Here is a 14,888-nt window from a genome sequence, read left to right as displayed (position 1 = left end):
TCATTCTTCCCATCTGTAAAATGGGGTCATAAAGTACTTACCTCAGAAGGATGATGTGCAATTTTCTAACTATCACATGAGTGAAGTTGTGGAACAACAGGACCTAGCAGGTTGTAAGACAGATCTTGATATGCCAGAGGTCAGCAATCTACATCCCCATGGGTTGGATCTGACCCATGAAGATAGTGAATCCTGCCTGTGAAGCTGGGGGCCCAGGGCCAGACATGGGGTGGGGGGCAGGCTGTGGTCAGTGGCAGCAGTGGCTGCCATGTACAAGTGCCGCTCCCCACCCCACCCCTCCAACCCGGAGGCAGCAGTGGCGCTGGGTGGTGGGTGGCGGTGCTCCACTCCCCCACCCCGCCCCAAACATTCTGGACTGGCAATTCGCTAGTCTAAACATAAAAGCTTTTGTGAGTTGTTTTCAAAGATGTGGAATGCCTGCTGCTTGCACTGGCTTAAGTGATAATCTCTGAAAAATCAGGTCATTTTTATTTAGGCTCCAAAAACTTTCAGATTTGAGCCTCAACTTTTATACTCATATCTAATGTGTCATTTTGCACATGCAATGCCTCTTCAGTTAATATTTGCAATTGTCAATGACCTTTATGCAAGTCTTATGTGGAAAGCAAAAGTAGAATACCAGTGAGACAATGGACGCATAACAATAATGACCAACTTCTAGATTGCAATGAAAATGCTAATACTGTTCTTCAAAAGAAGATGGATGGGGACTAACTAGTTTAAATGGGATGCAAATGACTGCTCCATGTTTTAAACTTGATTTAGTTCAACAATCAAAATCAGCTTCTCTGAACTTTTTAACAACAACTTAAGAAAATTAATGTCAAATTCATGCAGAAGTGTATCAACTACAAACAATGGGTAGTACATACAATCAGGCATAAAATAACTACTTTTCACCTTCATCTAAAGCATCAAGTTTAAATCTCCACAGGCTTCTCATGGACCAGGCAGTTTTGTCACAACTGAACATACGTAGCAAATAGAAGTTGCTAAGTAAATTTAAATATGGGTCACTGTGTATTTAAGATCATCATCATCATCCTAAAACTGGGATTTTCAAATGAGCTTAAGGAACCAGACACTTAACTGCCATGGAACCTGGGCTCCAAATTCCCTTCATTTCCTCTGAAAATCCCAGCCTAAAGGGCCAGACCTGAAAAGGCATTTAGGCACCCAAACTCTCAGAGATTTCATTAGGAATCTAAGCATCTAAGTAGCTTTTTGGATCTGGACCCAAGTTTCTAACTAAAAAGGGGGCCAACAGATTCTAGAGGTAAGACATTAAGTTGTATTGCAGTCAGTCCCCAGCACGCTGCCTTTAAAGGATTTTTTACCTGCTGGTGGCCAGGCCTTGATGTATCCAGTGCAATGGACGACAGCATACTGTGCTTCTCCCTCTTTTACTGGGCCTAGCCCATTCCTACATGGACCAGAAACAACAACTGTAATATGTCTGACCTCCAACAGAACTTGACACTGTTATATTAGTACTGGTTATTTTACACAAATCTACCATTTTTTTTTGTAAAAATATGCCTTATCTAATCATGAGACATATCTGTGAGACTGTTAAGTAAATATTATTGTATGAATGAAGTGAATCAAGGAAAAAACATTTGCTGACACATACGAGACCTTGAATACATCGGTGACATTGCTAGGACTAGCATTTCCAGCCCTGTGCTCACTCCTCACTAGCATAAGCTCACAGTACTTGTGAGCCATAAGCTCTAGCCATGTGACACTTAAAAGATTTAGCTTTAGTGAAATGAATAACTGGGAGAGTTCATTGATTGAGTGTTAGATTGTAGTGTCAAGTGAAATGGACTCACCTGTATCTTTTCCGCATGGTGGTGATTCTGTTCAGAGGTAAGTGATCCAAAGGAGCATTTCCACACCTAAAAGCAAATTGGCATTTTAAAGGATTCAAAAAAAGGTACTGCAATAGGAATGCTTGGGGAAAATGCACTTAGAAACCTTTATTAAAACGTAGCCAAGTAGTACTGTATATTTGCTTTTGATTGGAAGTTTTTTTTGGGGGGGGAAGTATTTTCTTAGAAGTCACAGTTACTATAACTTCCCTTTTAATTTTCCTGTTTAATGCCCCAGACCATTTCAAGATTTAAAGAAATACAGAGAAAATCTGCTGGCTTACAAAAGAATGCCCCAAAATAAAGAGGAAGCTAAAAAAATACAAGGATAAGAAACACAAGAACAAAAGACAGAGCCTGAAGCAGAGAATTCCAGCACTCGTTTCAAGCACAGATAGACTGTAACAGACCACAACACATTAAAAACCAACTACAAAAGCTAAACAAAATACATGCTTTAGGACCTCTAATAATAAACCCACACAAAATAAATTCCAGCTTCCAGGGGACCTATTGACACAGAGAAACCATATTCATCTAAACTTGTGCATTCACCAATTACTTGTGCAATAGACACTAGTCTCTTGATGTACACCTGTACAATCTACTTCTGCTCCACCTGTGATATAGTGTGGCATATAAAATATCCACTTCAAATACATACAATTCATATACTACTTACTTATGTACTATCATTGTACTCTCACAGAAATGTATGCTGGCATACATACTGGCACACAATATTACTGTACTAAATATTTGACTGTTACATATATTCCAAGAGACTTTTATGAAACAAAGGTTCTGCTACGTACTGACTGCCTGTTAATAATATTAACCGGCTTCTTGCTTATAAATTATTTTCACAGCTGCTTATATTTATATGCATATCCAAATGCACATTTAACTGCATAACTCTATATCTAACTATTAGTGTCCCTTTGAAGCCACGTAAATGGTTTTGAAGGAGAAAACAGAGTATTTTCATTGGAAAAGAGAACGTTCAGACTACAAAAGAAGGAATCACATGGGAAATTCACATTATTTGAGGACTGGTTGAGATGTGGGTCTGAACATCTCCCTCTGCCCCCACAAAGACTTTTACCAGTCACTGCCAGAAAATAAAAGGGAAAAGGAACAATGAAAATGGTTTAGAATTAGAAATACAATGGGACTACTCACGTGTGTAAAGTTACTCACATGCATTAGTGTTTGCAGGATCAGGGCGTTAGTAAAAAAACTGGGATTTGGATGGCTGTTTTTAAAAGCTGGGGAACAATTGTAAACTAGATATTAGGTCTGGCTCTGTCTGCTCAAAGACCTCAGTACATGATCAGTAATCGTGGTTAGAGGACAAAGAGGTGCATTCTAAATAATGAAGCTCAAACTGAATTGTTTTACTAAAACGTAATTTGCCTGAATTCAGTAATCAGACAGGGTTATACATTACTGGTAGAAGGAACCATTCTAAGAGTTATGCATGTCCTCTTACATATGTTACTGGACTCCATTTCCAGCACAGACATTACTGCATTTACTCAATTCCAAGACAAGGGCTTTTTCACCATTAACAAGGGGTGGGGAGCCCCTCATCATAGAATTGAGTGTGAGGTGGTGGAAAAGGCAGGCAGCTGCTGCAGCTCCAGCTGCAGGGGAGCAGGTGGCAGGGGGCAAGCTGCTTGAACTTACCCCATTACCTCTGCCTTTCCCACTGTAGCAGTGTGGGGAAACAGGGGGTAGAAAAGGGGGACAAAAATTTAAGATGACCCTCCAACAGTTAGATTCTATATATGGAAATCATAACAAAATGTATAAGTTTTCCATGTGCAGAATTTAATTATTAAGGGGTTGTCTTAAATTCACAGTCATCTTGGATTCAGGTAAATACAGTACTCCTGTTACTAGATCCTACAACTAAAGGGCTAAATTATCTCTCTGAGCAGTAGAGAGTACTAAGAGAGGGAGTTTTTAGGATACTGGGGGGATTCATATCTTAAACTGTCATAGTCATAGGAATAGTAAAGCATGCCCTCCCTCCTTGCTGAACTGTCTCCTATCTTAGTCCTCTACTTCTAGTTTGATACTCATCCCTTGTTTGAATTCAGCTACCAGTAGACCTAGCGTGTCCCTGCAGTGGCCAAATTACCTCCTTCACAGAGCATGGGAGGAAGCGGAAAGGGGTTCTCTATGCCTTTTGGTCATCTAGTCGACACAAGCAGGCCTTATTATGGCTGGCCCTATCAGGAAAGCAAGGAACCATTATATTTGTAATATGAGGGCTCTGAATTTCTATAATAACACTTTCCAGTCAGTCATCTCAAGAAGTTTTGCTCCCTGTCTGGTTGAACCTCAAACACCTGCCTTTGGATTTAATAACTATGCTGAATTAGCAAGCCATGTTCGAAACATTATGCAAATACCAATTACATAAGCAGGCTTATCTTTGGGTTGATTTTACCTTCCAACATTTTAGTTTCCATGTGTCTCTTAAAACATTTTTTATCATCTCTTCCTCAGGTTATATGCCTGGAACAGGCTGCAGATAAGCCTGTGTATTTTTTTTTCATTAAAGTCAGATGAATGGACTTACTCTGAGCATGTCAGACAGCATTGCAAAATAAAACCCTCTCCCAATTACTCATTTTTGTAGAATTAGCCAGCTGACATCTGTTTAATTCTTACCACAGTTGGTTAATTTTTGCATTGCTGACTAAGTCTGTAATTCAATTTTTGCTCATCTTCAACACATTTTTAATGCGTTGGGGGGAGAGAGGGACACACACACACACACACACACACACACACACACACACACACACACACACACACACACACACACACACACTGCCATCCCACTTTTGATGAATTTGTTCCAGAATGTTGATTTAAATAATCAAACTCAAAGAGACAATAGCTTACATTCCAGTGGTTAAGATGGCCCGAAATTCTCTAGGCAATTATTTTTACCATTGTGCCATACTGCACAACTGCAATACGGATATGAGTTATTGACTGTCTTACTAATCAGAGGCAAATGCAAGTTTAACACTAGTTAAACAAGTATTCTGAAAATGTTTAATCAGAGTATTTTCTTAGTACTTTCCACATTTTTAAAAAGTTCATACCTGTGGCACACTTGGCCAAAATGTAGAGCTGAGAGAAAGGGCAAAAAATACTACAGCAATACAGAGAACCTCATACCTCATCCTGCAAATGAAAGAACGCCTCGACCCCATGCACATTCTCATTGAAGACTGCTGACCCTCCTTCTTTACCGTTCCAGTTTTCAAGTCCAAAATTCGTCCTGGAAAAGTCAAGGAAAGAAATTCATGTTTGGCATGTGTGTTTCATCTCAGCTCCTCCAAGGTTAAAGAAGTCAATAGATTCATAAACCAGACATTACACAAGCTTTTAGAATAAACGAGCCAAATTCTGATGTTGTTTACAGCAGCTTGGATGCTAATTCAGCTACTAATGTCAAGAGATTTGCTTTTGATTTTCAGTGGTCTTAAGTGAGAGAAGAAGCACTGAATGGGGCTGTCTGTAGGTTACTGTTAGACAACCTGTGTACAAGCCTTTGGCTAACCTAATGATGGAGAGTGGGAAACAGAGACAAAAATGGTAGTGAGGTCCTGACTTACTGCACCCTACACCTGCAGGTAAAATAGCAGGGGAAGCTGCTTTTCTTCCCCCTCCCCACACAATTCTTTTATCAACCTATACCTATATTATAGTCCAGAGGAGCAGCTCATACAGACATGACCATAGGGAAGGTGAGTCATATGAGGAGAGGCTGAAGGAGCCAGGCAATTCAGTTTGCAGAAAAGGTGCTTAAAAGGGGGCCACAACAGCAGTCTTCAAATACCTGAAGGGCTGCCATACAGAGGGAAATCACCTTTTCTCTCTTGCTGCAGAGAAGGACAAAGACCATTGGCTTGAAGTTTCAGCAAAATAAATTTAGATTACATAACTGGAAAAATGTTTTCACTTTTCAAATAGTGAGGCAATGGAATAGACTGCCTAGGGAAGGTATGGACTCTCCATCACTGAAGGTGTTCAAGAAGACGTTGGACAGCCACTGGTCAGGGATGATTTTGGTTCAGCTAAGTCTATTTTCTACAATGGGTATTTCCCAGGTTTCTGGGCTTTACTGGTTGCTCCCCACTGTTTTTTTCCCCTGCTACATATATCACGGTATTTTTAAGCCTCCCCAGAGGCACTGGGTGTTGGCTACCGCTCAGCCTTTAACTGGGGTATATTGATTTTCCTGCTAGGTTCCTGGCTAGAGGGTCTTGTACCTGCAATCAGGGTCAGATTGTTCACCATATTTGGGGTCAGAAAGGAATTTCCCCCCATGGTTAGATTGGTATGGACTGTAGGGGGCTTTTTGCCTTCCTCTGTAAGGGGAGGGGTTGGGGGGAGAAAGTGGGCTTCTTCCCTGGGATCCTTTAAGCTTATATTGACAACTTTTCCTAGAAGCAGGACATTGGCTGCTATGGTTCCCCTACTTGGTGAAGTGGTTCCCCTACTTGTGGCAGGTTACAGTTAGATCTGTGTCATATCACAGTTAATGGTAATCTTATAGAGAGTTTAGATTACGGATTGTATAGGATGGTTTGGATAGGGATGATCCTGCCTCAGGCAAGGGGCTGGACTAGATGACCTCTGGAAGCCTGTTCTAGCCCTATTTCTCTATACCTCTATGACTATGACCAAGCTTTATTTCTGGTATAGATGAGTGCCACAGGAATACCTGTGGTGATGCTTCATCAAAAGAGATCCAACCCATTGACATCTCACTTTAAAGAACAAGCCACTATAGTAAATGAGAAAACTGAGAGGGCAGCAAGAGAAAGATGGAATGAAAGAGAGATGGAAAGCAAAAAGCACACAAAAGGGAAATAAATTAAGAGGAGGAATTAAAAAAATGAAACAAAGACGACACATGGAAGAAGAAAAAAGAGACAGAGGACAAAGGAAAAAGTGGGAGCAATTTGCCGTGGATATGTTTTGATCAGTGATGAACACTGGTGGTTTCCATCACTTCAGCACTTACCTGCTAGTAACAGAGAAAATATTTTTTTTTACATAGCCCACAAACCATGTAACAGATGGATAATACATTCTGGATATTTTATTTACATGGGCTGGAAATAAATCTGTTACTTACATATGAATGGATTCACTAAGCTGGGCTGTCTCTCCCTACATTTATTCAGTGGGGACAACATTGGTAATTCTGGCAATACAATCAACCTATTTAATCAGGTTTTTTTTCTTTAGTGGTATAGCATAGCAGCAGCCTATTTGCAGCTGAACAAGATGAAGCTCTACTGGCATTAAATGGACAGGAAAATCTAGAATATATATTAGTCTGGACTTATTTGAGGTAGCTTGGAAATAAATGTCTCTATAGAAACTAAGACCTAGACCACTTATTGCAGTCAAAGATTTGTATTTTGAGAATGATTTTATCCCTACTGGGTAAAAAAAATCCACAAACATCTGTGGACAGCAGCACAAACTTTACAAAATGCTTCAAGGATTAATATTATACAAAGAAAATTAGACTGAAGAGAGAATTAGATATTTACTTTTCACTTATAAGAAAGCTGTCTGATGGGATAGGCACATTATCCTTAATAACCAAGGGCTAGGCTGTGCGTTGAGGTACTGCCATGGGAAATGGAGTGGTTCATAAATTGCACCAGGCCAGGCACAATCCTGTGAGGAGTTGCAATTCATAGGCGCCTCTTAGAGACACAATTATTTCCCTGCATCATGGCCCCTAAGACCAACAGTGATGGCCAGTAAATTGGGAGGACAGAACTAGGAATCAAGCTTCCCTCCGTTTACCTTCTGCCTGGGTAGCCTGCATAGGATTTAAGGAGTGCAGCGTTTGATTCCTCCCCTCTCAGCTATGTGGGCTTTTTCCCAAGCTACAATTTAGCACTGTCAAATTAACAGCCAAGATTTGGGAGCAGGATGAGGATGGGAATGGAGCGGTGGGGGGAAGTCGTCATTAGGCAAGTGGCTACACAGGTAAACATAACAATACAACAAACTAAACAAGTCTGTACAATTTATTTTAGATATTGTAACAAAATGTGGGGGTAGGATCATAGGAAGTTAGGGTTGGAGGGGACCTCAGAAGGTCATCTAGTCCAACCCCCTGCTCAAAGCAGGACCAGCCCCAACTAGATCATCCCCGCCAAAGCTTTGTCTAGCCAGGTTTTGAAACCCCCCAAGGAGACCAACTCCCCATTGACATGATCAGGTTAAATCAAGTTAAACAAGGTCAAGCATTATTTTTTAGTTTTATGGAAAAACACTTTTGTGCACATGTAAGCAGGAAAAGAGTTGCTTTCAAGAATTTGGGGAGTTTTGTAACTGAAATAGCCCATAAATTCTTGCAATGAAGTTGGCAATAAAAGGCCAGGATGAACATGCCATTCAAACAACTAATAGAACTATCTCAGCTTTTAACATCAACCAGCATACCAGAAATATAAGCGTGTTCTACAGTGCTCCATGGCAATTAAGTTGATAATTGGTGACCTGTTCCTTGGGCATGCACAGAACCCATGGTATGGTCATATTCTGGAATGTCAGCATTTCATTTTGCAATGAAGATGTCTCAGATAACACCTCATGGGCTAAATCTCGTTCAGACTTAAAACCCCAAGAAACCCAAGTGACTGACACAGGGTGTGAGTCAGAGTATTGTTTGCATCAAAAGATATTATGACAGAGCTCACAGACAGCTTGTTTTAACTGGCACTCACACTTGCTTTTGCATAGCTCGAACAATATACTGCTTCTTTTTGGTAAAGGGACCCACCTACGTCCCATGTTGCTGGAGTTTATAAACACTCTTATCATATTAAAGTAAAAAGATACTTTCCCAAAGATACATGCTCATTTCTCACTTCAAGATGTATACAAAACACCTTTAAAGCTGTTGCTGGCAATTATATGCTGATTAATAAAAAAAAGATTTTCAGAATATTAACACCCTTTGTAACATTATACCAAAGAGCAATTTGAGGCGAAAGTCATGTCAACATGTCTCTTGTGCTAGAACCGTCTAAATCACTTGTCATCTTTGGCACTAAATTCATTATTGCGTGTAGTTTATTTTTGCTTTAAACTAAACTATTCCTCACCCAGATACAGCGCAAATACAGTGCCCATTTTTCAGCCACAGCAATGCTGATAAGGCAGCGCTGGTATCATTCACATCAGAGCAGCTGCAGAGAAAAAATAAGCGAGCAGAATGTTTACTAAAGCCAACCCCACACACTTTTTGGACCTGGACTTAACTGATAATTTATTGGAATTTATTCATTACAGTCCAGATTAAAATATGTAGCACTGCTTAAGCCTGTAATAAGCCATCTGTCCTCTGAAAAGGTGAACTATAACACAAATCAAGACTCCTGATATCAGCTGCTACTGCCCTACACTGCTGCTAAGGCAAATTGGAGCAAAGAGAAATACTACTGTTCAAAAGAGAAATTATCTGGGTAGAGTGAAAGAGCACAATGGTAATTGGAATTCAAGCCATAGTGAGCAATATCATTGATATATCCTTCACACTGCTTTGTGACAAATTTTCAAACAAGTTCTAAAAACCTTAATGGCGAAAGAGGCAACGGTTTACATAGCCACAACTTGCTTCTTTAACATCCAAAGAGTATTTATATATGCACATCCCTCTTTTTGCATTATTTGCTATTGTGAGCATTCAAATCTCTTTTCTGCACTTGCAGTGTTTGAGATGGACCTGAGCCATGAAGTTCAGATGCCGATCTGGACTTCGTGATCTTCACGGGGTTTCCAATCTGGGATTTTGGCTCAACCCCATTTTTACACAATAGCTGCAGGCTTTCTGAAAATGTGGCCCTCTGTGTTTAAACACTGCATGCTAAGGTTTATAGGCTGATAATCAGATACAGTCCATACTTTATTACTTTTTTTTCCATTCTTTCTTTGGTGGATTTGATTCCTGCTGGACTGCTAAACCTAATTCTATAACTCTCTCTCAGTTTGATTCCTAGGCCCTAGAAAGCCTACAGCCAGGATTTTAATGAGAAGGGGAGTTACAGCATGGTTTGAGGCTGAAGACAGAATATTCTGCAGAATATCCTCCTGACAGCATGTCCTCCAAGTATCCTACTTCCCAAGATGATATGCATGACAAGGAAACAGTATTTACACAACGATCATCTGAAGAAATGGAGTTTGCTTCATGGCATGGTAATAGCCCCCGTGTAAAGTAAAAGATATATAACACCTAGAAGGCTGATGCATGGATAGGGTTTTCTACCTTTCTCTGGAACTAAGTTGACATGGAGAAAGGTGATCAGTGATATCTCCCAGGATTCAGTGCTCAGACCAGTACTTTTCAACATATTCATCAATGATTTGGATACAAGTGTGAAAAGTGTACTGGCAAAGTTTGCAGAAGACACCAAGTTATTGGAGAGTGTGGTCACGTTGGAGGACAGGCAAAGGATACAGGCTGATCTGGACAGGCTTGTAAGGTGGGCAGATCATAACCTGATGATGTTTAGCACCAAGAAATGTAAAGTCTTCCATCTGAGGAAAAATAATCCACAACATACTTACAGGCTTGGCAGTGCTACACTAGCTAGCACCACAACTGAAAGACACCTGGGGGTCAGAATGAATATGAGCTACCAGTGTGATGCTATAGCCAGCAGAGTGAACAATACACTGGCATGCATCAACCAATGCATCTCAAGTAAGACTAAGGATGTGACCCTCCTGCTGTACTCAGCATTGGTAAGGCTGCAGCTGGAGTACTGCGTCCAGTTCTGGGTGCCACGCTTCAAAAAGGACATAAACTTGACAGCCCAAAGGAAGGCCGTGTGAATGATTAGAGGTCTGGAGAACAGGTCATACAAGGAGAGGCTGAAGGACATGGGACTGTTTAGCTTGGAGAAGAGAAGACTCGGGGGGAACTTGGTAGAAGCCTATAAATATATAAGGGGAGAACACCAAGGACTGGGAGAACATCTGTTCACCAAGGCACCCCAAGGGAAGACAAGAAATAATGGACATAAACTGCCAGAGAGAGAATCATGGACTTGATAGAACAATGATCTGATAAGAGATGGTAAATCTGATAAGACGTGGTAAATTTTACAAGCCTTTGGCTATTACTACATTATTACTAACTGCATTATTACTAACTGCACACACTGAAGCTTCAGGCAATAGACCAGTGTCTTGTTCTCCAAGGAGTTAAGCAAGATCTTTCGCAATTACTCTCAGACACTTGATTTTCTATATACTCAGTTACTCTCAGACACTGCAGTTTTCCCTTTTCCAATAAAGAAAAAAATAAATGACAATTAAAAGCTTGGTTTGGACAAGATAACAAAGATGACTTTGTGGTCACAGAAAATACTCCACAGGCTACTCAGGGAAGACAAACAGAACAAAGGCATACAGCACCAAAAGAATCCTTATAAAAACCAAGAACATCTTTATCTTGGTATAAAAAACGGAAAAACCAAGACAGGGATGCAGGAAAACAAGAGGAAATGATTAAAAATAAAACAAAGTGATGATCAACTCACTGATGTTATTTGATGCTGTTCCAAATATAAGCAGACACTTAAAATGAAGGGTCATTGGGCACAGGAACTAATTTTATGATTGATAGTTATTATTAGTATGTTCATACTTTAAAAACAACACATTTGGTCTCATGGATGTAGGTACACTGAGGGAAGCATCAAATAAATCTTATAGCTGAAATCCCAGTATGGGAAAACAGCAATGCGGAAAAACAAACTATTTTCAGGGTAGTGACATGAAGAGGCCCTAATCAGGGTTTACAACTTCTTCAAGCTGTATTCTATACAAAATACATAAGAAAAAGCTGGTGGCTGGCTGCAAAGAGCAGACAACCAAAGCAAATTCCAGGGATAATTTCAAAAGCATGATTCTAATAGCAATCATGGTTTATACAAAATGCAGCCCAGCTCACAACAGGATCTCTACTGTAGCCCCATCAAAGAAGACTAATAACTTGGGTGACGAAACCACTGGTTATTGGAGGATGGCTCTCAGTCCCTTAAACTCCATGTGAACAGGCTGAAACCCATATACAGCAAAAGCTGTGTTAACCGGCACTTTATTAGCCAGAAAACTCTATTAACTAGCATCTGAAGGACACGGCAAAAGCGAAACCGGAAGTACCACTTCTGGGTTTTGCTGCTGCCACAAGCAGAGTTCTCGCCGCTTCTTTGGCCCAAGGCCCAGGGCAAAGCAGCTTGCGTGGGGCAAAGAAGCCTGTACAAGGCCCTCCCCTCCCTGTCCCCCGGCACACTGATGCCGGGGACTGCACCAGACGGTGCACATTTGATTAACTGGAATATTTGATCAACCAGCATCCCCCATTCCCAGGGGATGCCGGATAACAGAGCTTTTAGAGAGAGAGAGAGAGAGAGAGAGAGAGAGAGAGAGAGAGAGAGAGAGTGTGTGTGTGTGATATAATAGACACACACACATATAAAATACACACACACACATATATTGTATATATATATCACACACACACACCACGCCAACGATATGTGCCGGATAACAGAGCTTTTAGAGAGAGAGAGAGAGAGTGTGTGTGTGTGTGTGTGTGTGTTATATAATAGACACACACATATATAAAATACACACACACACATATATTGTATATATATATCACACACACACACACGCCAACAATATGCCAAACAGGTAGAAATGTGAAAGATGCTTGAATTTAAATTTCAATTGTGAACTTGATCATTAGTTATGAGTGGCATAAGCTCCACTAAAACTAAAACTCATGAACAGTTTACACAAGCTGACAACATGGCGGGAAATACCCATGTAAAACTTTTTAAATAGGCAGCTCAGGTGTTCGAACCACTATCAGCTTAGGTACTGTTATTTTCATCCACAGATACCAAGAAGCTAAGGCTAATTGAACAGTGTCTATTCTGTGGTTTCAGTTCAACAATTAAGAGAGACGAGACTACAATTTCTGCATTTATAAGCATATGCCCCTCCCCCTCCTTGAGATCCGAGACCCCTCTGCCAAGGGTATAAGCTAAATAAAGTTACAGGAGAATGTATTCACATCTTCTCCATGGATCACAGTTTGCAAAATGCTTTCAAATAATTTAGAAGTGACATGTTTGTTACCTGCACTAAAAGGTAAACACATCTTTGCTTCTTCCCTGAAAGCAACATCTTCTGTAATATATAAACGACTATATAAAATATCATATCACATTAGAAAGTGTCACATTAATATCAGCTTTGCTCTTGAAATTATCATGGCTTATTATCTATGTAAAGGTCATGTTCACGATGTTCTAGGTACTGACCATGTTAAGAGAAATGCAGGAGGTAATAGTCCCTGCATGAAAATTTGTGACGGAGAGCATATCGATAAACTGCTGCACTCATATGGACCACAGACACATTAGACTGCCAGATGCTGTGAACTGCAGGATACGGGCATGGGAGAAGCACCACAAGAGAAAGAAATCCCTTAAATATCTTAATAGGAAAATTATACAAGTATCAAATCAGAAGCATGTAGAATTACAATGCAATATTAAAAACAGAATTAGTAACACAGATCCAAAGAAAATACAGGTCTTCAGTCCTTACTGAAGGAAAAAACCAGACTTGTAACACTGTACTATAAGAGAAACAGAATTTCAATCCAGTTTATGTATCCAAAAATGAAGGTGAGCTTTAGATCAACCCAAGTTTCATGTTACAATCTGCCTGAAGAAACAGCCATACAATGGCACACACTGCACTAATCACTCCAATAAATACGAACACTTTTGTTTTACAGCATTCCAATAGGAAATATGGTGTGGGGTCCTGGCAAAGATCTATTCGGCAAAACTTGCGAGTATGCTGTTTATTATAATGGCACTGTTTTATTTCCCTCTGCAGCCAGGAACCCCTTTCACCCATGACAGAAAAACATGAATTCGTGAGAGTGTTTAAAATACATGAAGAGGCCATGAAAAATGGATGTCTCAAACACTCTCTGGAAAATGACAAGCAGAAGAATGGTTATTTTTTTTGTTAACCTGTGATGCTTAACTTATTCATTCAAACCCCATCACGAACAATTCCTGAATGATGAGAGTGCTGGTATTTGGTATGGCTATTTTCCACTGAATCAAACTGACCACATACGTGATGTAGAGCTGCCAACATCCTGTGCAACATGCAGTTGGTCTGCGATGCAGAATAGATGGGCTCAATTATTTTTTTTTATTTTAAATTTATACCTCAAATATTTTATAGGAGGTTTTAAGAAGCATTCCCAATTTTTATTTTTAATTCAAAAGGAAAAATAAAAGGTACTGGTCAGCCTGTGACTAGGCTGTCTTCTCATTCCAGAAGACACATGAACTAGCTTAGGCTATGTGTGGAAAGAGCATAGTGGGACAACTATTGCCTTGTGGCTTAGTGGTTTCAGCCATGGTATTCGGTGCAAGTTTCAGTTCCTGTTATTCAATTTTGGGTTCTCTCTCAAGCAAGGGGGAGCAGAGACAGCCTCGGGTCAACACTAAACTGTAATGGTAGAAGATGAGTGTGAGGACAACTGCACCTGCCATAACGTCCAATTTCTGCCAATGCCATTAGACTTATTCTCTGATTTTAAATTAATCCTGAAATGAAGGGAAAACTGAAGTCAAATCTTTTGAAAAAGTAAAATGTTAGGTGCCTGTTTAATGTGGCAATGCTTGTGGTTGGCTAAAGATATAACATGACTATAACATGACTACTCATCCCAGTTAACTAATGCAAAATAAATTAAAAACAAAAGCAGCAGCCATGGGTGGCTTCACAGTTGCTGCTACACTGGAAGCCATGGCAATTAAGCCCCTCAGCAAGACAGCAAGAATACAATTCAGACCCTTAAAAAAAAAAAAAAAAAAAAAATCA

General features: G+C 40.1%; 1 protein-coding gene across 2 annotated transcripts in view; it reads right to left on the bottom strand.

Moving 5' to 3' along the window:
* Nucleotides 1-14,888, bottom strand: part of ARNT2 (aryl hydrocarbon receptor nuclear translocator 2) — a 174,447-nt gene that overhangs the window by 77,746 nt on the left and 81,813 nt on the right. For both annotated transcript variants that reach the window (XM_019504098.1, XM_019504099.1), the window contains 3 exons: nt 5,097-5,199; nt 1,857-1,922; nt 1,359-1,444 (listed from right to left, as the gene is read on the bottom strand). In XM_019504098.1, coding sequence (XP_019359643.1) covers nt 1,359-1,444; nt 1,857-1,922; nt 5,097-5,199 — 255 coding nt within the window. The remainder of the gene's footprint in view (nt 1-1,358; nt 1,445-1,856; nt 1,923-5,096; nt 5,200-14,888) is intronic.

This window comes from Gavialis gangeticus, unplaced genomic scaffold (assembly GCF_001723915.1).
Source record: "Gavialis gangeticus isolate Ggan-Ray unplaced genomic scaffold, GavGan_comp1, whole genome shotgun sequence".
Classification (NCBI taxonomy): Eukaryota; Metazoa; Chordata; order Crocodylia; family Gavialidae; genus Gavialis; species Gavialis gangeticus.
The sequence above is the reverse complement of the archived record's forward strand: the minus strand, read 5'-3'. Positions and strand labels throughout refer to the sequence as shown.